The sequence below is a fragment of the Coloeus monedula genome (genome assembly GCF_965178545.1).
Source record: "Coloeus monedula genome assembly, chromosome: 8".
Taxonomy (NCBI): Eukaryota; Metazoa; Chordata; class Aves; order Passeriformes; family Corvidae; genus Coloeus; species Coloeus monedula.
In genome coordinates this window covers 3,414,692-3,440,113 of record NC_138788.1, presented here as the reverse complement: position 1 = coordinate 3,440,113, position 25,422 = coordinate 3,414,692, and the positions used below count along the sequence as shown (strand labels likewise).

Genomic DNA, 25,422 nt, shown 5'->3' with positions numbered 1-25,422 from the left:
GCAGGCATAAACTTGTAATAGATCAGAAACTAACTGGGCACTAAGTAATTAAATCAGTTGATGAGGTGTGGCCAAAAACTAACCCCACGGCTTCACTGTTTTCTTCGCAATGGCAAGCTTTTGGGTGCTGCTTTGTCTGAAACAGCAGCCGCCACAGATCCGACCAGTTCTCGGGGGAAAATGAAGATTTACTTTTTTTTTTTTTCCCCATCGTAGTAAACAGCACAGAATGAAGTGACCTTTCAGCCCCGCCCCTGGAAACAGAATTTGTATAAAAAGGGTTAACGGAGGAGCTCTGAAGGTGCAGTAGCAGAGATGTTTCTCTCTGCAGATTAAATCCAACCCGTTCATTGCATGACTGAAGTTTAAAACAATGTATTTATCATTTCATTCCGATAATTTCGAAATCAGAAAGGCTGAACTGCTAGGAGTATCATAAGAATCAAAGACATAGCTTCACACCTCTAAACTAGCAGGATCTTAAGACAAGTTCCTTTTTTAATACTTACATATGCTTAATATGTCTTACACATGGGGGTTGGTTGTTGGTTTTCAATCCTCCTACCAGTTTCATATTGTGGTGGATAGTCATTCCTGCATGCAGGGCACAAAGACCAGAAACATTTAACAGCTAAAATGCAAATGTTTTCAAACCGCCCCTAGCACAAACTGATAAACCAAAAGAAACCAAGTCAAACTTCCAATATCACACAGTTCAGTACAGATATTCCAAAAATTTAAATAATTTCTAGTACAAACAGATTACTACTTACCTAGATAAAAAAACAACTCTGTGAATACATTCTGATGGTCAATTTTCTATGATCACTGGAGCACAAAGTACAAATGATGTCTTTGTCTTCCTAGCTCCATTGTCCTAGTTCAAGTATAATGAAGCACTCAGTAACAAAAAAAAAAGCATTTATTCAGCTTGCAAAATGCAGTGAACAGAGGTATTTTAAGGTTATTAGAACCACTCTCAATTGAGCTGCTGTTTCAAATATCATCATTACATTACAGATAAAACTAGCACAGAAATTACATTTTCCCATATGTGACCAACTAAAGGTCAGTAAATTAGCAAACACAAAGCTAATATTCCACTAATAGAAATAAAAGCTCTGACTGTGCATACTTACCACCCATACCCCAAATTCCACTTCGATGTATGTTCGAATAAAAAACAACAACCAAAAAAAAGCCTCAAATCAAATATACTTGTGCTCTTAAAAATGTATTTTATGATGACAAATTTCCCAACTGCAAGTCATTTTTCTTTCATGTGCAAGATACAAAGAAAAACATTTTGTCATCCTTTTTTATTTTCAAATAAGCAAGAAGAATGATCGTAGGAAATCAAGAATTCTTCTGCTTTTAATCTATGTTTTAAGAACTGATTGCACCTGTCCAGCAATACTGGTTTTCCACATGCATAGTCTGAAGCAACTGAAGTGCAAGTTAATGGAAAAGTTACTTTCAGGTGTGAGGAGTTTACTGTAACATTCTGATATTGCAAATACACAACCTTAACAGACTCTTGTGATTATCTCCTCCATAGATGAATATTGGTGTGGCATGGCATTAACCTAATTGAAATCCTATATCCAACAATGGGCATAGTACACTAAATCCACTAGGCTAGAGCTAGTATAAAAATTAACTGCAACCCAGTTCTAAGTAGTACATGATGCATGGCTTTATTGAACATTCTGTCTACAAGACACATACACACTACTGGCAATTCTCTGTTAGAATGTTAGAACAAGTACTTTAAGGATATGCACGAGTTAAGATTAAAAAATTAGCCAAGGAAAGTAGAAAATGTATTTTATTTATATGGAAAAGGCTACATCTGGATTTGTAAAAGGTCTGTGATGGTGTTATGTTGCCTACACATCAAAAATCAGTTGTGAATAGCAACAAAACATTACATATCTTTCTACATACCAGTGCAATTAGTTCACATTGCAATGAAATTGAGTATGCAACAGAATCAAAACCAAGTGTTTCTCCATAATCAGCATACAAAGATTTAGAGCGCAAAGATCATTTTAGGTTTTAAGAAGTCTGCAGTCAGTCTTCAGAATATTCTAATAGGTGAAATACTCCAATTATTTTCACTATGAGCAGGTGTATCTTGTCAATACTGTGCACAAGCAAGTCTAAAATTAAATGACTTACATTGTAAATATTGTCTATACAGTAAAAAAAAATACAAATTATGTAACAGAACTAACAAAAAGAAACTTAAACACAGTTATGAAACAGACCATATACTTGAATGACATACATACAGTATTCATCACATGAAAACAGCTCTTTTTCCAGCAAAAATAATTTGGTTGATTTACAACTGCATTATGGATCTTGTAGTCTGAAGATGCAGGTGTCCAACTCTTAAAAACTATAATAAATGTCTTCTGTAAAGCATACAAAGAGGATAAATATTCTTATCACAGTCATGAGGTTGTTTTTGGAAGTTTGCTCTCCCTTGCTCCAGAAACACACTTACATGGGTGAAAAAAAATTCAAGGGGTGTCACACTGAAACAATAAACTGTGCTCCATTTCCTTCTAATTTTGAAAAAAACTAGAATTTACAGTACTCTGTGGTATATGAAAATGTCTTCAAAACTTTACATTGCATATTTCTGAGTCCATTCTCTTGCATGTCTGTTGTATCTGTACGTGCAGAAAGAAGGCATTACAGTGAAGAGCTGTTAGTGATACATTGACAATGGCCACGTATTTACTTAATATAGGTGTTATTGAGCTTTTCACCTCTGAGCATTGAGTCAAAGAACATTAAAACAGTCTAAAAGCCAAGAAGTATATACCCACTACACATTCAGTTTCTAAGGTCACCTATCAGCTATTCAGGCTCAAACCCAACTTCATAGGTTTGCATTAAATTGTGTAGCATTGTGCATCCTTCATTTGTGTTTCACAGGTGGTTCCCTTATTTGCACCTTAACAGGAATTTGTTGTCAATTACTATTAAAGGCATATGCTATTATGAGTCTAACAAAGTTTACACACTTTAGTTCCATAAAATTCAGTAAAATTAACTGGGATTTTATTCTCCATTCTGCACTGCCAGCTGCATTTCAGAACTCGAAAAGAAAATTTTCCAAAAAGCATTTTTTACTAGGTTTTAAGTCTTGGGTCTTTTCCTTCTCGTATGAAGCTGATTATCTTATAATTCCATAATCCCAAAGGTAAATGTCCTTAGAGAGTTGATAACTTCCCCTCTGGTCCTTATATTTGCTACATTCCACTCTTCAGACTGGATTCACTTTCTTCTGAGTCATCCAGAGAGAAATGCTGACAAGTTTTTAAACATTTTTCTTAAGATCAGTATAGCAACTCATGTACTAATTGGTTTTCTTCTTAAGAATATGCTACCATACGAGTCTTTGCATCTTTACTTAATAAAATACCCATAGATAAATGCTCAGGGGTAACCAGCCATATCTTTCATTTCCTAAATCCAAGACGAAACAAAAAAATTTAATAGGTGATCATCATAAGAAGATAAAGCTATAGTCAAGACTACACATTTTCTTACTTTCCCTAGCAAAGATAAAATTTTGAGGTTTGGAGATAGAAAACCATCCCTCATTCACTTCCTTCACAAACAGGAGGCACAACAGCTGAAATCACTAATAAGTAGGTGGGTAGAAAAAAGTTGAGCCACAAATGGGGAGAAGCTGATGCTCAACATCCTCAACTTGAACACTATCTACTTTGCAGAATGAGCTACAGAGTTCAAGCACTTGAGAAGTTACATGATTTGACTATACCAGACACTGAACTGTCAGAAAAAGGCCACTTTAATAATTCTCAGTCTAGGCAGAGAAATACTAGACCACAGACTTCTGTGTAACTTCTACATCATTCCTTTGCTGTCTGCTGCTCAAGGTAAAAGCAATACTCAAATCTTCCTGAATTTGTGACATGGGATGAGCCACAAGCCCCTGCATACACTGCAAGAAGTCTTCAGTGGCTCAATACTAAAAAATAGGTACCAAACAACTCAGTCAGTTCAACAGAAGATCAAAAATCCAGAGGACTGCAGTAGTGACAAATAACTCATATTTGGGAAAATGATTTTTCATGCAATAAATCTAAGACGTTACACAAAAGCACAAAGGTTGTATGTAACTAAGTACAAAAAATTAGTTACCAACAGTTGTGTGTGCCTACAGTTTTCTAGTTGCCATCACCATTCTCAATATTTAAAAGGCTAATCCTGTACAAATCTAGGAAAAGAGTATTGCTAAAGCTAATATAGAAGGTGCATAGCAGATAGCCATCTGCAAGTACAACACACACAATTATTTATGTTATACTCACTTTTCCTTGTCTGACTTGTAGATCTGTGCAATATCTGGTACTAAAGGATCATCTGGATTAGGATCACAAAGTAAGGAGCATATGGACAATAAAACTAAATAAAAGAGACACTAGATTAAGCAAGTTAGTTTGCTTCATTTCTATAATCCTTTAATATATCCCAGTACACTGAAGGAGGGTGGTAGGAGGGAATTGGAAAAAGAATGCCTATTAGTATTAAGCTGTCATTTAACAGTTCTGTTCAGAAATGTTTATACAGCATCATTTTTCTAGGGCCTAAGTAAACAACACCTGATACAAGCCTAGAGAATTTGCAACCCATGGACCTGTACCTTTTGTAATGATCTCTCTCCCAGATCATAGCCTAGGAACATTAGCCAAACTACAGACTACACAGTTACCTGTAGATATTTGCTCAAACTATGCCTTCCATCTGCATTTATTTAAAGTAACTAATGTTATTAATATTACATTGCCATGCAGTACTCTATTTGTCCATATCCTTTTCCATTTCTGTGCTGACAGTTATTCTCTCAATCATAAGAACATTTTACCTAAGTGTGACTTCCATTTTGGGAAATACTTGATCAGCATTAAATACAGGTATTAACTTATAAGTTCATATTAATTTCCTGGTATTGAACTAAAGATGTTTGATTTTTTTCCCCTAACATTTTCAGGCCATGCTTTTCAGGAAATTTCTGTTTTTATACTCAGAACTAACATGCATACAAGAGCACACAGTTAAATAATTCTAAATATGTTGTGAAAGGGAACTTCATGATACAATAAGAATCTGCTGTAAAATACCTTTTTTCCCCGTGCTTTATCTTGTTACCAAAGAGCCCACACGTATTTTCAGAAGTAGAAATTTCAGCCACTTAAATACTGACTTATTTTAAGTGCCAGTAACATTAGAAAATCAGGTTAGAATACATGGTCACACCTATCAGAAGTGCTATAATATGCTGTAAATTTTCGATTCAGTTAAAAAAAGACCAGAAAGGAGAAAGTTCCATGAGTCACTGACCTAATTTCCAGTTTGGAAAATACATAATATGCAAGCAGGTTAAAAGCATATCAAATCGGAACACGAGACCAGCAGACTGCTCACTTTATAACCAAAGAAATGCTCAACAGGTAGAGATAGAAAAATGCGGAAGATCTAAAAACTTTACTAATTTTCAGTTGTAGATGCCAAGTGTTAAACCTAAGTGCCAATTTTCATTTGCTTAATAACTAGAAACAAGACAATTTTTGGATAGCTATAAAACAACTAATTTACATGAAAAAATGATACCAGTTACACATTGGAGTAATTCATGTCTTCAGCAATGACTTCAGGAAACAGTATTAGATTTTATACAGCTTGTGAGATTACTGCACAGGCCTGTAAGCATAAGAAGTTGGTTTTCTAAGGAGGTACAGTAACTGGACTTGCATAGAGCAATTTCCATTGGACAAAGACTCACAATTTTTTCTTTGCTTGTACACCCAATGCAATGACACTTCTAAAAAAGGGCACATAGTTCAGAGAGCTCCCAAGTACATAAGATGTGATACAGCTTGACCTTTTGAGCCACATGAGAAATTTCTGTAATATGACTAAGTGTGCCTTAGCATTTTAAAGACGGGTGAGGAAAAACAACAGCACCCACATTTTAAGCAGCTTTTGAAGTGACACAAAAGAACTGCTTAACTGTTAGCTCAATGTTACAAAAATCTATAGTGCTTGTTGGGGTTTTAGGAGTTGTCCTGATTTTTTTTTTCCTCTTAAAGGAATTTTCCCCATAGGTGTTGCTAGGGAGACAAATTGCTGGGTACTTAAGAAAAACAAAAGAGGTGGCCACTCCTAACGCTGGAGAGGGAGGCTGTTTTATGTAGGCTGCTTTTCCTTCTGCCAGAGAAACCCCAGGATCCCCAGCCCGCCTTCCCTGCCCTGCTGGGAGCCGGGCTGTGGCTGCCCTGCCCCCACCATTGCTCCGAGCCTTCACTACATTGTAGCTGTGCTCGCCCTGCCTGCCCAGACTTCCTGCGGGTTCCCCATTTGGATATATCTCGTCTGCCATCCGGGATTTGTGCTCATCCCTGCGGTTCCAGCCTGCCGTTCCAGCCTGCTGTTCCTGAGTGTCCAGCCAGACACCAAGATCGGCTGCCCAGGGGCTTGTGAAGCCTTTGTTCCATCCCTTCCCCAGGACCCCAGGCCGCCAGTGCCGCGTGCTCCCTGAGCTCGCTCCGGAGCGCCCCCTGCAGCCACGGGGGAACCATCGCACCTGCCCTGCTCACCGGGAGCCGCCAGCGCCCCTGCCGGCTGCGAGCGGAACTGCACCAAAGGGGAAAGGGCCTGACAGCCGAGAAGGCTGGGACTGGGTTTGTGCTTCTGTTTGCTGTTACTGCCAGAGTTATTGCTGTTTGTTTGACTGGTTATACACATATAGATATATAATAGTAAAGAACTGTTATTCCTATTTCCCACATCTTTGCCTAAAAGCCCACTTGATTTCAAAATTATAATAATTCGGAGGGAAAGGGGGTCGCCTCTGCCGTTCCAAGGGAGGCTCCTGCCTTCCTTAGCAGACATCTGTCTTTCAAACTGAGACAGTGCTCAAATTTTGAGAAAGTTTAACTACAGGATGAGAATATTTTAATAAATCTTTTACTGATGACTGTGAAAAGAGCTACATTCTAAAATATTCATCTTACAAAAGAATGCAAACCACCAGAACAAATTATCTCATTTTAAAATAAAGTGAAATTAAGACCTTAGTCCACACAAGGATGCTCAGGCAAAACCCAAAGAGTCATCAACAGGCAATCATGTAAGCTCACACAACATCAGTATCAGGATTTCACTTGTACTTCCAAGTTGTGATTTTGATGCCCTGCTCATCAGTTTCTCCTCAGTTCAGCAGGCACTGAAACCTATCGCATTTCAGGCTAATTGGACATTTATTATCTTACCCAACTTGGTTTAGAACATTTCTTTGCTGTGCATGCATCTTTCTGTAATGTGACACTCCCAATAAACTGCACAAGATCTTGGATCGTAACAAGAATTCCAATGGAATTTGCGTCTTCTGAAACATGCAGGATAAATGAGTTCCCACTGCTACCTTTAAGATAGGGCAATAATACACAAAAAAGTGCCATGGCAGTGTATGCAACTTCATAAATGCATTATCAAATCAGTGAGTTTACCTTTAGAAACAGTCAGAGCTGGTGACCATTGTGATCTCAAGATATCAAGACAAATACTCCCATTACTGTTTATGTTTGGGTGATATATTTTTGTGGTAAAAGCAATCTGTAATAAAAAAATAAATAGTAACCAAGTAACATCAGATTAGGGTTATTACATTTGTAATCCTTAACATTATCCCTTCCTTTACAGTCATGCCAGATCTGCTAACACAATTTTTTTACAGTCTTATCTGCATCCATGATGAATATGTATACTATTGCTCACCTTTCTGGTTTAACTTCCAAAATTAAGCCTCATAATAAACTTTGACCAAAACACTTTCTTTCCTTAAAAGAAAAGACTTACCTTTGGTGGTTTGAAAGGATAGTCTGTTGGAAAGTGTACTGTGAGAAAAAATACTCCCCCTTGATAAGCACTATCAGGCTGAGGAAAAAACAAAACAAATAAACCACGTTAATATATTTCAGCTGTTTTGGCGCTTCCCTTCCAAATGTAGGTAACCTCCTAGAGAAAATCCATTTTTTCCTCAGCACACAGCCCACTATGGGCCATAAACTGGGAAGGCACAGAGGGAACTGAACCCTCCCACTGGCCTGCAGAGCTACAGTAGAGCCAACTGTGGCTACTACTGCAGCAGCACAACACAGTTACCAAGCACTGCCCTTCTGGGGAGAAAAAGAGAGGGAGATCAATAGCTTCACTGCAATGAGGAGAATACAAAAACCAGAGCAGGTCCTCCAAATCTTGTCTCCGTGCAAGACCACAGCTGCTCTGATCTTCCTCCATCCTTAAGCTACAAACATACTTACCTTAAGAAGTGGTTTCTCTTTGCAGATGCAAAGAGTGCGATTTTCCAGCATAATTCAGTTCATCATGATGATATCAGGGAGTTTTAAAACACACAACATCTTTGTGGCCTGTACAAATCTGTGAACATGCATTTTGTTAGAAAACATGTGCACAGGTTTACATCCAGGTTGCACAGAGTTAATAGAAATAATTTTGTTGTATTCATCTGTTGAAGAACTTTCATTTTTATTAACTAAAAAAGTGAGCTGGAAAGTCTTAATGCTAAGTGATAAAGAGCAGTTCTGCCATTTCTGGTTAAGGGAAAGAAGAAAACTGCTCTCATTACATGGTTTACAACAAGAATGTAGGAACTCAATCTCAGCAAGGCCGAAGATCAAGGTTTTGGGTTTCCTTATGGAAGGAAAGGCAGACTGTTTTTAAGTAAAACCTTTACCTCGGAAATTAACAGTTTTAGAAATGACTATGTGACTGTAAAAGGCAAAGTTACAAATGGTTCGCTAAGCCATGTTGCCTTACAGGCTCAAAGTGCAGAGAGGACTGCATAGTAAGGCAGGTTATATTACCATCATGCTAAGTCAGCATTAGGTGACCTCAGAAGATTGCCACTCTACTTCCAATTAGGTTTGAAAGGACCTCTTGCTTGCATACTAAATGGATTTTTCAAAGTTAAACTAAGCTGAAGATGAGACAAGTTCAGTGTCAAAAAGAAGGCAAAGTGAAGTCACTCTACGTTTTATGAGAAAGGTATATAAAACAAGTTGATGATACTCATAGACAGAAGAGGTGACCCTACTTCTGCACATAGGAAGTGAATTCTGAAGGTAAGCTTTAGTCCTATGCTTCCCTTGGGCCATCAGGAAACATACAGAATGTGGACCCCTAATTTCTTTTGTTATCAAGATAAAGGATTAATATCTGAAATCTTCTGTTCCTGTATCTCTGCAGATATGGCTGAGAAAGGTTGGCAAGAAGATGCTCATTCTTATCCTTAACTAGAGACATCCGAGGAACTTAAAGCAAAGAACAGAATATTTTCCACTGTAGAATATCAAAGATGAACTGCAAGCTGGAGAAGAAAATGGAATTTAAGCCAAAATATATGTGCCAGTATTTCCTTTACTCATGTCATCAGAATCATTCAGGATGGAGACATTATTGGTGGCAACCAGCATATAAGTTTTTGTTAACTCTTCGTCGCTGCTTTGCCATTCACCCTTTGGCAGTGCAAGAGAGCAAGAGTCAGAAGGCCTTGGTATGTGAAACACAGTTGTTCAAGAAAAAGGTCAAAAGCATTAGTATACTACAGAAAAACAGTTGCTGCTGGACCATGGACAAGTTGGACAACAGACTTAGTTGTTGTGACTGATCTTTCACTACTTCAGAACAACTGTGCTGAAAATGGAGAACTAGTATCAAAGCAGACACATTTCCACTTTTCTCCACGATTTAATGCTGCATCTTAATGGATTAAGTATTATCTCAAAATTTCACCTCACATAGTGACTCAGCTCACTGTCTGAACTAGAGATTCTTCTTTCCAAATTATTAGATCTGAAAGGAAAACACTAGGAATACAAACTCCTTACCAGGTTATTAAGAAGCAGACCTTCCCTCAGATCATGCTGTTCTTTATTATTTTCTTTGCTAAAATTCTTCTCAGTTTTCCTTTAAAACCTTCTGCTGTTAAGCTTTTTTGTCATTTCTTACGTCATTACCTTGACAGGAGTTGTAATTTCCTCAACTCAAGGAAAGCACCTTTCTCACACAAAACCCAGCAAAAGCACCCCACTGCCAGCCTGCAGTTCACAAAAGCCACATGCTTTTGCCAGAGCCACATCACGGCTATTGAATAAAATAAGCTCCATCTAAAAGCCCAAAAATTACCCTCTGCAACTCTGCCTTATTTACATTTACCAACTTTAATATTAGATTTCACCCACTCTTCCTCCTTTCAGATGGATGAATCTTCCAGAATTGATCTGACCATCTATGAAAAGCAAGCTCTTTACTGTGTAGCCCCCATCACCAACTCAAACACCACAGTTGAATAGTTAAGCACCTCTAACTTCATGAAGAAGATGGATTTTTGAAGAGTTACAGAAAGCAACTGATACCAGATTACTAAGAACAGTATCACCCTGAAGTTTCAAGTTATACACAGCACAGCTGAATGTGGCTGCTGCGTTTACAGGAACTCAAACAAATCCTTCCATACCAAAAAGAGAAGCAAGGTGTAGAGGGATTCCTTGTGGAACAGGGGCATATGATAGCCCAGGAAAGTTTGGGCACCCCAGGGCTGCTGCAGGGGCACCCCAGGGCTGCTGCAGAAGCACCCCTGAAGGGCCCTCAGGCTGCAGATAGGCCAGAAAGACAGCTGGCTGCAGGCAGCCTTGAACAGCCTTGGGAAAAGTTACATGCTGGTCGGCTCCCCTGCTGCCTAGAGGCTGTCCCGTGGGAAGAGGGTGTGAAGCTTTGTAAAGTAGATATAAGTGAGTGTAAGTAAACAATAAAGGAAGAACGATGCTCAAATCATATCGGTGTTCGTATCGTGACTTTGGCCGGCTCCCCTGCGCTCGGACCCCCCCCCCCCGCTAAACCTGGCGCCCAGAGAAGGGACTCGAGTGCTTTTTGCATTTAATGCAGGTTCGCTTCAATGTGGTAAGACTCTGAATCATCATATTGGTGGTGGAGCCTGGGGAACCAGAGCGGGTGGTCTCGAAGCCGAGTAAAGCCGGAGGCCGTGGCTTGTGTGCCTGCAGGTAAGAAGCCATGGAGTACAAGGCAGGAACTCGTCTCCTAGCCAATATTCTCTCTAAGAGAGGTGAGACTATAAAGGATCGAGATCTTAATGCCCTCCTTACGTGGGCCCAGGAACATGGTTTATTGAGATACACTTCGCTTTTGTTTTCAACCGAAGCGTGGTGGGAAGTTGGGAATGAACTGTGGCTGTCCACGATTGAGGGTGGAAAACAAGGGAAAGAAGCTAAAGCTCTCGGATTAACTTTGAGAGCAGTGACTAACACTCTTGCAGAGATGAAAGCAGAGAGGACAGTGGCCATGGCCGCCATAGAAGCTTTAGGGAGTTGCGGCTCCAGGAGTGGCGGCTCCGGGAAGGGAACAGACGGGGGCCTTATGAAGCCGCGGTCGGAGACCAGGGCGGACTGCAGGGTTGCACAATTCTTTGGGCTGACCGCGGGTAGACCGATTAAGGGATCAGCAGCATCCGTGCGTTCCCTGTGGGAGTTGCTGGATGCGGCAGGGAAGGAAGTTACCCCTCCGAAGTCTGAGGGAGAAATGGCTGCAAAGATGGAAGTGCCAGTGCCCGACCCAGGGGGCAGGGCACAGGCAAGCAGAGAAGAAATGAGGGGTCCTAGCTCCCGGCCGAAAGTGGCGGCGTGCCCCCCCATCCCCCCGCCGGACAGCGGATCAATGTCTGATGATGAAGCAGCCTCTGCGACTTCGTCACCCGCAGAAACAGCACCAGCCAGGGGTCAGCCCCAAGAGGAGGAGAACCACAGAGAGATGATGCAAGAAGTAATCAAAAAGCTTGCTGAATTGTCTACACGGCAGGACACGCTAGAGTCCAAGGCTTGCAAAATTACACCTTCAGCACCATGGCATCCCGTGGACCTACCGGTCAAGATAGCCACCAGAACTCCTACGTTCCCGTTGGGACGACCGGGCACAGTACCTACGGCCCCTCCCTTTCCTGCGAGGGGAGGTGCAGCCATTGCCTCCATCAGCCCTGACGGGGAGGACTGACCCATTGCGAAGGAGATGGAATGGAGTTATTCATGATGCAATCATTGAGGGTGACTGGAATGTTGTGGATGCCCTTGCCTGTCCTGTACAGATACAAGGGGACACTGCAAAGTGGGAACCCCATGACTGGAAGCTCTTGCAGCAAGCCAAGCAAACGGTCACCATGCATGGCTTGCGGTCTGAAGCTACACGAAGCATTCTGCAGTTTATCTTTACAGCAGATGTCCTGTGTCCTAATGATTGCATCAGCATTGCACAATTGTTGTTAACCCCTTCACAGTTCCTGCTCGGGAGCGGACGTGGAAGCAGCTAGCACAAGAAGAAGCTAGTAAACACCAAGGTGACACACAAGACTCACTGTATGCGATCCAAGCTGACATGCTAACAGGGAGCAGAGCTTATGGAGTGACGGTGATGCAGCTGACCATGCCCACCATCATTCATCAGTTGTCACAGACTCTTGCCCACAAAGCCTTGTTGTCAGTACCTGAAAAGAAGTCTCCCTCATATGCAGCAGTCCGACAGGGGCTGTCAGAGCCATATGGTCAGTTCATCGACCGTCTGTCAGCAGCCTTGAAGGATGCAACTGACCTCTCTGAAGAGCTCCAAGAGCAAATAATGTTCCAGACCCTTGCCTTTGAAAATGCTAATAGGCAAACTAAGACAATTCTTGCCATGCTGCCCCAGGGAGCAGCAGGTGCTACCTGTGCGGAGCAGTCATCTCAAACAGCTGCATTTACCGCAACACTGCAGAATGTCCTGCAACAACAGGGACAAGTCATCGCCGCAGCACTGACCAGAGGGGTGCCCAGCAGGTGGTGCCATGCTACGCATACAGGACCCTGAAGCGAGAAGGCGCAGTCAGCATCGGCTCCTGAGGAAAGTGATGCTGCTACTACAACAGCTGGAACTCTGGGACCTCTGTCCTGACAAGCCTTGGGAGAGGCTGCAGACGCGGCTGAGTGAGGGGGCTGAGAACTCGCCAGATCCACCACTCTCCGTAGCAGGGGGAAATAGCGAGACCCTGTGACGAATATAACAGCTGCCCTGGGTGGTTGCTAGGGACCTGTGGGGGGTGTCAGGGAACCCTCTCCGAAGGCAAAACCAAGAAGGGGAGTTGTGTAAATTCTTGGGTATAGCACCAGACCCAGAGTTTGAGTGGGGAATTGGTTTTTGACTGTCTTGAGACAAGGGCATTGGTGGACATCTTCGATCGGCTGTCCGCCCATTTAGATCGAGTGAAGGCAGTTAATTTGGCTAGCATCTATGTTGTTACCTGGTGCTTCAGCAGCCAGGGCTCACGCAATTTAATTAAACTTGCTTGCTGGGCGAGGGATGAGCTAAACGTAACTTCACAGATGCTTGACGGGCTAAGCACAGATGTTACTAGTGTTAGGCATGCAGTATTACAAAATAGGGCAGACATTGATTTTCTACTATTAGCTCATGGCCACGGCTGTGAAGAGTTCTAGGGTATGTGCTATATGAATCTTTCTGACCACTCTGTCTCAATTCACAAGCACCTCTCTGACTTCCAGAGGGGCCTACACAACCTTCGGGAGACAGACGACCCTACTGGAGATTGGCTTAAGGGTCTGGGTATCACCGGATGGCTGCGTACCTTGGTAGTAGAAGGCTGCCGATTGCTATTTGTAGTTATATTAGGCTTAATAGTATTTGGGTGTATTTTTTTCTTGCCTTAAAGCAGGGCTGAGAAAGATCATCAACCAGACCTGGGTTGCCCAAAAAGAAAACGGGGGATATGTAGAGGGATTCCTTGTGGAACAGGGGCATATGATAGCCCAGGAAAGTTTGGGCACCCCAGGGCTGCTGCAGAAGCACCCCTGAAGGGCCCTCAGGCTGCAGATAGGCCAGAAAGACAGCTGGCTGCAGGCAGCCTTGAACAGCCTTGGGAAAAGTTACATGCTGGTCGGCTCCCCTGCTGCCTAGAGGCTATCCCGTGGGAAGAGGGTGTGAAGCTTTGTAAAGTAGATATAAGTGAGTATAAGTAAACAATAAAGGAAGCACGATGCTCAAATCGTAATCGGTGTTCGTATCGTGACTTTGGCCGGCTCCCCTGCACTCGGATCCCCTCCCCCCCCCCCCCGCTAAAGCAAGGTCTTACATTTTAATGGGCATGATTCATATACTTACAGGTCCCATAATAGTTGCTTGCCAATGAAACACTGAAAGTCAAAAGATACAACAATTAGAGATTTTCTGAGCCTTTTCAGAACTGAAATGTACTGAATGTACTAGAAAGAGCTTACAGTCATCTCCAACAGGTCCAGCAGAACAGTGGGCTGGTGGGTCTCGCTGCAGATCACTTAGTTCCTGCAAGAAACACAGAAATATTTGAAAGACGTTGGGGTTTTAGTTTAGTCTTAGTTTTTTTCCTGTTAAAGGAATTTTCTCCCATATGCATGTTGCTAGGGGACAAATAGCTGTACTTAAGAAAGACAAAAAGGGAGTGGGGCGGGCCTGGCTACTCCTTTGTCTACACCTGGGTGTGGGGTCAGTTCGCTCTGAGCATCCGGAGAGAGAAGCTGCAGAGAAAGGAGCTGCTGCTTCTTTCTTTTTGGCCGTTCTTTTCTTCCTGCTGGAAACAACGCCGGGACCCCAAAAGCCGCTTTCCCTGCCCTGCCCCGCTGCTGCTTCGAGGTTTTGCTACGCTGTAGCCCTGCTCACCCTGCCTGCCTGGGCATCCGTGGGGTTCTCCCATCTGGATACATCTCCATCTGGATACATCTCCACCTGGGATTTGCGCTCATCCCTGCCGCTCCAGCCTGCCGTTCTAGCATGCCGCTCCAGCCTGCCGTTCCAGCCTGCTGTTCCTGAGAGTCCGGGATCGGCTGCCATGGGGTTTGTGAAGCTTCTTTGTTCCATCCCTTCCCGGGATCCCAGGGCACTGGTGCCGCGTGTTTCCCGAGCTCGCTCCGGAGCGCCCCCTGCAGCTGCGGGGGAACCATCGCACCTGCCCTGCTCACCGGGAGCCGCCAGCGCCCCTGCCGGCTGCGAGCGGAACTGCACCCGAGGGGAAAGGGCCCGACAGCCGAGAAGGCTGGGACTGGGTTTGTGCTTGCTGTTACTGCTACAGTTATTGTTGTTTTGTTTGACTGGTTATATACATACATACATATATATATATATATATATAGTAAAGGACTGTTATTCCTATTTCCCACATCTTTGCCTAAAGGCCCTTGATTTCAAAATATAATAACTTGGAGGGAAAAGGGGTTATATCTGCCACTTCAAGGGGGACTTCTGCCTTCCTTAGCAGACACCTGTCTTTCAAAACCGAGACAGACATGAAAATCCATACCACTTGACAGCATCTCTTCAAAAGTGGGAACACAAACCAATTTTATTAAACCTGTGGGCATTTTTTGCGGTATCTTGATTAAACAATCAACACTTGAAATGCCCATTGAGACTGAAAAAGTTTTTTTGCCAGATGGCCTGGAGCTAACATTGTGCTAGAAATTAACATCTGAAAGAATTTAAGAGTTGCAACCAAGTTCATAGTAACGTCAATGTACTTGAAGGAGACAAAAAAAAAATAGAGTTTCTTGATTAGCCTGTAAACTCACTGTTTAATTTAGTTAGAGGCTAATCTGATTGTTCTCTTAGCTTTTGATTCTACAAAAGTTTTTGTATTGTCCTAGTCTATGGACATCAGCTGAGCTAAACTGGCTCATAAAATCTTTGCAGCCTGCCTGGAGATGATATACGAACATAATGTAAAGGGTCCTAACTAAACTGGGAACTAAAGGAAAAATATTAGCTCTACACCTTATTTATCATACTTTGATTCAATTCCCTGCAAGCCTTTTTTTTTTAATTACTATTAAAAACCTCCCAAGTTGAAACATATGCACTCAGAGAAGCTTTGGATGGTCAACTGATTTTTTTCTTGTGCAGTAGTCCACACAGTCCCAAATAATTTAAAATTATTATGTGATTATACAAACCCAGCTCAGCTTTTCATCTGATTTATCATCACTGTTTCAAACAGAAAACAAGATGGGCAGTAATGTTAGTTCACCTTCCTTGTTCAATTCAATACACTACTTTTGATGTCTGAACTTTTACTGTACTAACTTTTTCCAATTCTAGGCTGATAGGAACTGTGCTGCAGGAACTTTAATGACTACGTGCAAGTACTTCCTTTGAACTAAGTTGAAAGATGTGTGTTAAATCACTGTTTGTAAATAACTCACTTCCTTACTCAAAACATCTGCATTTAAGTCAACAATAGACATAAGCAGGTCTGTGAGTTTACCTTAAGAAGTAACACCAGAAACATTTCCACTCAAAATACATTAGTCAGGGCAACTACTTACAAAATCAAGATTTAAACTGGAACTACGTTTAACTCAAGTGTAGAATTGGTGTATTTAGTGTGATCAGACCTTACATACAATTCGAAGGGTTAAAAATCTGCACTTCTTGACTGCTGTGATATATGTTTCCATTTATGACATCCAGTAAATATTTTAACTCAATTTACCATGGACCTGACACCTAAATTCAGCCAGACTTACAGGTTCACTCTTGACCCTGAAATCAAAGAAGAGTACTGCACCATATCTTACTACTGCTCTGAAGTCACTTCTCACAATCCTTGTAATTGAAAACAAGAGAGACACTTCTTTCATATACTGAAATAGCTCAGATTGTCAATTGGCATTACTTGTCTGCACTTTAACTTTATTCTGTTGGTGACACTGTATGCTGATCCAGAAACAACACTCTGGGCTAGACTTTAACAAATAAAGGCACTTTACAAGTGCAGTTCCCGTTTTAATCAGAGGATTCAAATTTCATTAAGGAGTGATTCAGAGAACCAGCTATTTATGCAAAGCCAAGCCACTGCCACTACACACAGGGAGTCAACAAATCTCAAGTTTCCAGAAGTCACCAGAGACAAACATAACCAGCAGCAGAGGTGTTATAGGCACTGTTTTCTCTAATTTGCAACTCAAGATCTAACCTAACAAGAGAAGTTTAAGTCTTGTACACTCACTAAAAAAACCCAACCAAAACCAAACAGCTACACTACACTGTGCTAAAACTCAGAACTCAGACTAACAATCATGCATTTTATAACAGCCATTGTTGAGTACTAAATTCAAGGCAGTAACTGGAAAAATATGTAGATTAAACTTTTCAGAATGTCTCTAAAGTATATGCAAACATTCCACATGCATATGAGAACTACCAGGCAAATTTTAGAGTTGCAAGTCTGTAACAGTGCTTTTGTTGCTAGATATATTCATCCAGATCTTTATGTATCACAAACCCACACAAACTGGTTTTCTTTCATACGTACACATGTATTTAAGAATTAACAGAACTGGGGAACACTCCTTGGGTTTACACTTCAATTTGTTCAGGCTAAAAAGGCACTGACATTTGTTCATGATTAAAAAAACCCACCCAAACATTTTTAATTGTACATGATGAGACCCAGAACTATAAACTCCTGTTATTACTATTTCCTGACAATGAAGAAAAGGTTCACTTCAATCAACTTCACCAAATGAGAGCAATGTTCACAAATACATTTGGAGAGCTTTTGCAGCTATGAAACATAAAACCAGACCAAACTTCAAAATCAATAGAGCAAATTCAAGCTGTATTTTGCAACCATATGACACCATAGTGAAGTTAATGTGGTTTCCATAGAAACTTCGCGGCCAGCACTGCCAGGCATGGTCACAGAATGCCTGCTAGTAGCTGCTTGGCAGTGGCCAGAGACTTGGCAGCAGCTCTCCCCGCTGCCCTGCAGCTATCCCACCACTCTTTGCAGCTCAAAGGCTGCGGGCAGCTCTTCCCACTGCCCCATGGTAACATGATCCAACAGTATGGACAGTTTGAATATTTACATACAGAAATTCAGATGAAGCTGTGATAAAAACGAAGAACTATTCAGCTTTATATTGTTGATTATGCTGTTTAAGCTTCGATTCAAAGCAAAATTATCTGGAGAGCTGTAAGATTTAGGCTTCAAGCTTTCCTACACCTTTTAAAATGGTGCAAGGAGACACTCAGATGTCCCTGAGTCAGACTGACCTGCCAGTGCCCAGAACTGAACACTGCAGAACAAATGTGAGGCTCCTCTAAACACATGTAGAAAAACTTCTTCATGACTTTACATATTCACAAAAGAATGAGATGTTGAATACCAGAATTCTTTATACAAAGCACAGATGATCTCTACAAGAAGGCCAAAACTTTGCTTTGTCAAGGGACAAGGCTGAAGACTTAAAAGCTCAAGGTGCTGAAACCTCATCAAGAAGTGCAAGATAACTGCATGTGAGGCACTACACAATCAACTCTAGAGATTCCCCTGTAATTTTAAGTTAATTGGTTACAGCAGCTTTGTCCAAGTTTTATGGATTATTATATTATTATGTAGCTGCATGACGCAGGTCTGGTCACTTCAGGGGTCTGTACAAATACTTTTAGTCACTGGTATAAAAAATGCTGGTGAAAGACATGTACACATGCCGACAAACAGGATCTATAGCTCAAAACAGTGCAGATTCATTTCCAAAACAGAAAGTCACCACTATTAATATAGTGTAAACTGGTGCAAGATCTTTTATGAGAATATACAAACCCAAAATTCTGTCTGCAAGAGATGCATCAGAAGTATGAGTTATTTCAAACACTGGTGAACATCACATCATAAAAGCATCTCTCAACAGCTCCAACGCATGCCACACTATCCCAGTACAGCCAGGATAAACGTGTACAGACAAAAATACCTAAGCTAGGGACAGTGGTAGGAATAAATCTTCTAGTCCTCTCATACAAAATATTACAAGGTACAATAGAATACTAATGGTTACCATACTACTGGAGATGGGCAAAGCCTCCAAATTACCACCTTCCCTTGCACAACAGACATTCCTGAACAGCTCTGTAGGCAGCATGAAGCAAAAATTCAAGTTTAACAGCTGTAAAAAACAGGCTGTGGTAAGCTATAAATGTTTGAGACATTTCCAAATGTGCAGACTAATACCCATGGTCAAAGAATAATGCAGGATGTATTTCATAAAAGTATGAATTTGAAGACTGCAAGGCCATTTTAACACTTACATGCTTGGTTAGCATCCAGGCCTCTCTCCCAAAAAGCTATTGGAACAACATTGCAAAGGATACTTTGGTGACAAGGAAATAAATGTTCTCAGCATAGCACTCAGGGGCACCCACTGACTATGAGCATGAGTAGTTAAAAAACAAACAACAACAACAAAGTCCTAAAAATGTCTTCTTTCAGTCTAAAAAAATTCAGAAAAAAAAAGACTGCAGATTATCTGAAGACCAAAATAAACTCCAGACAGCATCACTGAAAGCTATTTTCATTCTCCAATCAACACAAAACCACAACCAGAACCTTTCTCCACACTGTTATTTAAAATACAGGTTTTTATTTGTCAGCTGTGTTCTTAATTTCTTGCACAAAATGCACTATAGACCACAGACTCATTTCCTACCAACTCCATGAGTACACTAATGCTTGGAACCATTTGTCAAAAAAACCCACAGTGATCACACTAAGACTTAGTTAATTCTCTGGTTCTTCACAAATTTGGTAAATATAAGACACATATTTATCATAAGATTTATTGCTATAATGATTAGCCAGTAATAAATATTTTATTTCCATACATTGTTATAATGCAAAAAAAAAAAATAGTGCTAAATATGTAATATCACAGCTGAGGTTTTAAAAGCAAATTCAAACATTTTATGTTAGAGTCAAAAAAGTTTCCTCGTTATGTCCATTACCATCTAAAGACTACAGGTTTAAAGTCAAAATCTAAACCACAAATATCAATAATTTTTATTTGAGTCGATTTACAATAACAATAGTTATTTTCAACATCAATTTTCAAGTCAGTATATCCTGTTAGCCTAAGCATATATGAAACACATACTGAAACACAGAGACATATAGTTCATTGAAATAAATAAATGTTTGAATGCTTCTGCTCTTACTGAGTCATAGGAAAAAAACAATCAAGCATTATGTACCAATAAGAGAAAAACAACAGCTATTTTTAAAGCAGTGTTCAAATCTATCTCCTTTCTGGTTTCAAAATGTCTTCTAAAATCTCTTTAAGTCCGATTTTTTTTAATGCCTGTAACAAAAGTATGTACTGGTTTTGTACAAGACAGCCTGAGCATTAACAAGCACATCAAACTCCCACTAACACTGGAGGAGCACCCAGGTACAGGACTTACGATGAAAACAATCCCAGCTGTGATATGGAACTAACAGGACGGCAAACTCTGCAAATTAGGTATGTGGACAAAGAATTCAGAACAAGAACCCCAGAAAAACGGTTCTGCATAGGACAGATGGGCAGAACTGAGACCTACACACTATTCTGCAGAACCTGACAGTCTGAATTATTTTCCACCTTGCACAAAAGTAATGGTATCTCACTTTCCAGAGGTGGCAAGAATAAAGTCTTCTTTGCACAATATTCCTTCCCAACTAAAACCTACACTATTTGTTTTGCCTTCATCATTTGCAATATCTGGAATTTACAATGCTCACAAATATATGTTACTCTTTCACTGCCCCAAGGAACACCACACACAGTGCAATCGAACTTTTTTGACAGTGTAGAAATACAGTGCCTCTCTTATACAACGGCAAAGCAAAGCACTGACCAGGTAAATGAACACAGGCTCCTCAGCTTATGATGAGTAGAATCCCCTGACCCTAAACTCTCTGAGGAACTCTGAGATGACTTTGTCATGGAGACACTGCTGACAGCTGTGCCTGCAGAGCAGGGCTTCATGTCCTCACCATTCTTCCACCTCCAGCACTAAGATCAACATACTTCCACCATGTGCAGTGATCAGCTTCGTCACTGGTTACTTAGGTGCCCATTTTTAAAGAAAGCTCCTGTAGTGGTTTGGTCCAAAATACTCACTACTGTTTATCTTCTGTGAGATAAGAATTAGGAGAAATGCAAAGCAGGCACCAAACTTGAAAGAATATAAAGAAGTTTATTAACAGACCTAAAAGAAGAAAAAAAATTATACCACCTTCAGAACTCTCCTCCTCCCCCCACCTTCCTCCCTTCTCCCACTGACAATGTAAAAAGACAACCCTTAAGATGTTCAGTCTGTTTACCACTTCCATAATAACCTTGTTCAGTCCATTTAGAAAGAGAAGTCTCTTCTTGCTCGTGCTATGTAAACAGTATCACAATGAGACAGCCACCCACTTCCAAATATTGTTCAGTCCATTTAGGAAGAGGAGTCTCTCTGCTCGCACTGAGTCCCTTCCCCCGACTTGCAGCTTTTCCCGCAACTGCTTTTGAGGATCGACTCTTGAAGTTTTTTGGGGTACAATTTTAACGTTGAGTCGTTCAGAAACAAAAACAGAGGCCCTTCTCCTTCCCTGGGAGCAAAGGGTCTTCATCATCTTCATCATTAGGACTATGTCTGGGAGGATCTCTAGGAACTGAGGTTTCTCCTATCCCGTTTGGAGCAAAAGTCCTCATCTGGTCCATCTCTCCCTGTCCAAACTTCTCATGCAATTACAGCTGCGTCAGCATCTGCCTATCTCAGTGCAGGTGCTTTTGCTTATGAGTTGAACACTCCACCCCCCATATCTTCATGAAATTACAACGGGATACTCTGATATATCATAGCTTCACAACAGAATTTCAGCTTTAAGCATCTCCTCTCTCTCTCTTCCCTAGGGTTTTCAGCTCTTCACAGCAATAAAAGGGTTAATCTCACCTCGGCCTTGCAGCTTTGCAGCTGGAATGTTGAATTTTTCTTATCGCAGTGGAGAGGGGGGAGAGCCGAGCCGCTCTGGCTGCCCACGGCAAGGCAGTGGGGGGGGTTCCACGGCTGGAACAGGTCCATGGCTCCAGGATGGCCGTGGCCCGGCCCGGCCTGGCCCAAGCAGGGCCTGGCCGGGCCCGCTGGCCCCCACACGGGGCCCACAGCCACCTGTCCCAGTGCCAGAAATGAGAGAGAGCTTGGGGGGGAGTTTGCCTATTCTTAAATGTGGATCACAGAGGCAGTCACAACTTTAAGTGGCTTAAAGAATTGTCCATATTCAAACTGGCCAGCTGATAGGTTCTATCAGGTCCCAGAGGAAGCTGTAAGCATCCCTTAGCAAGGACATCCCTTCCGGAACTATGCTTGCTAACCTATGACAGCTCCCAAGCGCAATACGTCTTTCTGTAACTGGGGTACAGTCTTGGAAGTTCACATGCTATCCTCCTTTGAGGAGTCCCTTGAGGACAATCAACCAAAGGCAAGATGCAATGACACAGATCCCAATGGCAATACTATTTAGAAATCAGTCCCAACCAGTATGACAAAAAAATATGTTTACTAACATGTCGACGTATTGTAGCTTTGCTTCCTTTGTAGGTGGTGTCATACTGAACACACAAATTATCAAAATTACTGTGAGCAAACACTCAAGCTTGCCACCAAAGTCCCTTACCTTTGTTAAAGCACAATTCTGAACCACCTAAACCCGCCCAAGCTTAACTTCAGACAGAATGTCTAGACTGACAAGCTCCCAAGCAAAACCACTGTGTTTGCTGACAGTGTTTTGTTCTCCAAAGAATTCCTCTAGGCACTCGGCGAAACCACAACATTTCCTCTACTCCAGATCTTATCCCTTTCCTATCCCTGGGATTCAACATAACTATCAACCTTTACAGCCAGTCTGAAACACCAGGAAAGTAGACGAGATAAATAGATGAGATAAACACACCAATATACAAATACATTTCATCTACCATTAAACTTCCAGTTCTGTGATTTTTTGGGGAAAATTTATGTATTACAGACACATCAAAGCAGTTTGTCTTTTCAAACTTCTCCCCTTCATTATAAGTTTCCATTTGAAACAAACCTATTTCCTTGCCATTCCCTTTCCTCTTCTACTTCCCCAGAGATAGGCTGCTAGCCAAATCCCTCTAGTAGAATTTTTTTCTTCCCCTGGAAAGGCAGCAAAGAGTGATGAGGGTAGTTAACGAAAAAAAAGAAAACCAGCAGTAGTCATTTCTGCAGCAAACTAGAAGCAAGCGGTAACTAGTTCTGAGTTTAATCTCAACTCTTCTTGGAGGTCCTCACCCAGTTTTGGGTAGAAGTTATTGTCTAACCAGAAAAATCTCATAGCACCTTGCAGTCAGCAGGTTGGAAAGCATCGCTTCATTTTGAAAGAGTAGAAACAGAATTTAATAAAGCAATCATGATGAAAGATAATTTCATAAAATGTCTAACCATAATTTCACATCTATCAAAGTTCTTAAATGCCACATTAAAGAAAATTGTGGCTTTCCAATATGTATGAACATCTCTAAAGCAGAAAGAAAAGTTACACAGGGAATGTGATAAAAGTATGAAGAATAATCCTCTTCTAGCAGGATCTCATTTGGAAAGCCACAAACCACCACTCCATCTCAAAAATACTAGATTACCAGACTTTCCTATTTGTCTGTTTGCTTTAGCAGAAAGAAGCTGAACAAGAAGTGGAAAGAGATAGTATTTAGAATAATCGTTTTCTTGAAACATGAAGGTAAGGAGATGTTCAATAAGAGGTGGGAAATTAAAATGGCAACAAAAGGCAAACCATTCCTATAATATGTAGAAGCACAACAAAGTTATTGCTAAGGAAAACCACTGCAGTTATTTTTTAATATTTGATATAATGGTCAAATGCAACATTCACGACAAATATGTGATATGAAGGAACAAAATGTCCCTTAATTGCACTACCTGTAAAGGCATAAGCTTTGCAGCATGAGACAGGACTACCAACTTCTGGTAGAAATCCATCCAAATAAGTTGGTACCTACTGTAGGGTATCCCAAATCTGCCTACTGTGGGGTTAATCGGTCACTATAAAATCCAATTTCTGCAATACCAGCTTCCGAGAGCAAAAGGGAATCCTGAACAAAAAATTATAGCACCGTCACATAACCAGGATAGCACTAATGCCGACTAAACATGGCACATCAACAGCAACCAAACACCACGGATTCTGTTTCACGGCCACGGCACTAACCTTAACTCCCCTCCTGCGCTGGTCACCCTCGATACCTCTCTGTACTGTACAGTGATCAGCTCAGCCTTGCCAAACAAAAGGAAACTAGGAATTCACAACTTGAACCAGGCAATTTACAAATATCAGCCCAAAACACTACAACTGGGATACGTTCAAAGGTCAGACCAAAAACTATGCTGACATCACTTCTTAACCCAGGCAACAGCCTTAGCACAGTGCGGACCAGCCGTGCAAAACGGCAACGTAACGTTCGGGAGACTGATGCCCCAGCGCCTCTGCTAAAGACCCCCCATTAGGACCTCGGCTTTCTCCGCTCCCGCACGCCACTTGGAGCATCGCGGCTGGTCCACAACCGGCGCGTTAAAGCACCGACTCGGGATGCGGGGCCTTCAAAGAGGCAGAGAGTCCCGAAACCATGAGGCGGCCGACGACAGCCCCCCTTCTCCGCCTCACACCCACTCTCCTTCCCCGGCTGCCGGCGAGGGAAGGACGGGTCCTGGCGGAGAAAGAGCGCGGCAGCGGCTGCCGCGATGCCTCTCGCTGAGCCCGCTCAGGCCGCCGCCACCACCTCCGGCAACAGGGGGGCGGCTCCGGCGACTACCCTAGGGCGGGGGGCCCTTTCTGCCCCCTCCCACGCCTCGGCCCCACTCACTTTCTGTATCCGCTTCAGGGCCATGGGAAGGCGCGGCGGGAGCTTGGGGCGGGAGCACGGCCGCGGCGGGGCGGGGCAGACGGCGGGAGCGCGCGCCGTGGAAGCGGGAGGGGCGGGCACGCAACCGCCGTGCCCTTTGTGTCTTCCTGCGCCTGCGGAGCCGCGGCCGCGCGCGGAGCGCGCCGGGAAGCGCAGTCCGCCGGCAGGGCGGCGCGCGCGCGCCCCCTGTCGGGCGGCGGTGCGCGGGTGCGGAAGGCTCGGCCGGGCCCCCGCCCTTCAGGGTATGCGAGGCTGAGTGGGAAACAGCGAGTGTCTGTGTCCAGTGAACAAGGGGGTGAAAATCGCGGCCTCCGCCGGCACGCGGAGAGATGAGGAACTGCATACAAGGAAAATGTGTGTCGTATTTATGACTGTGTGTGAGAGAAGCAGAAGACGTGTGGGGTTGAAAAGGCTGTTGAATAGGTTATAGAATCATTAAAGTTGAAGGAGCTAAGATGGAACTTGTGTGGAAAAATCACGCTATAAAAAGCCAGTGTCCATGGGTGAGGGTATGAGTGTTAATATCTTTGAA

General features: G+C 42.2%; 1 protein-coding gene across 2 annotated transcripts; it reads right to left on the bottom strand.

Annotated features, from left to right (window-relative positions):
• Positions 1-780: 780 nt before the first annotated feature.
• On the bottom strand, positions 781-24,979 carry UBE2D1 (ubiquitin conjugating enzyme E2 D1). 2 transcript variants are annotated; one of them, XM_082286455.1, is made up of 7 exons: positions 24,852-24,979; positions 14,400-14,463; positions 14,284-14,315; positions 7,903-7,980; positions 7,554-7,659; positions 4,356-4,449; positions 781-877 (listed from the first exon to the last, which is right to left on the bottom strand). In XM_082286455.1, exons 1-7 carry the CDS (start codon positions 24,873-24,875, stop codon positions 826-828), a joined length of 450 nt encoding a protein of 149 aa, XP_082142581.1. In that variant the 5' UTR covers positions 24,876-24,979; the 3' UTR covers positions 781-825. The 2 variants fall into 2 exon arrangements, with proteins under 2 accessions (XP_082142581.1, XP_082142582.1); XM_082286456.1 differs by lacking the exon at positions 781-877 and adding an exon at positions 1,812-2,681.
• Between the last annotated feature and the right edge of the window lie 443 nt (positions 24,980-25,422).

What these genes read in the sequence shown, in the direction of transcription:
- UBE2D1 (XM_082286455.1), bottom strand. Translation starts at nt 24,875, where the DNA reads ATGGCCCTGAAGCGGATACAGAAA. An exon ending in CCCTGAAGCGGATACAGAAA is followed by an intron (nt 14,464 to 24,851) that starts GTGAGTGGGGCC and finishes TGTTTCTTGCAG; the next exon opens with GAACTAAGTGATCTGCAGCG. An exon ending in TACAAGTCAGACAAGGAAAA is followed by an intron (nt 878 to 4,355) that starts GTGAGTATAACA and finishes TACTTGAACTAG; the next exon opens with GACAATGGAGCTAGGAAGAC.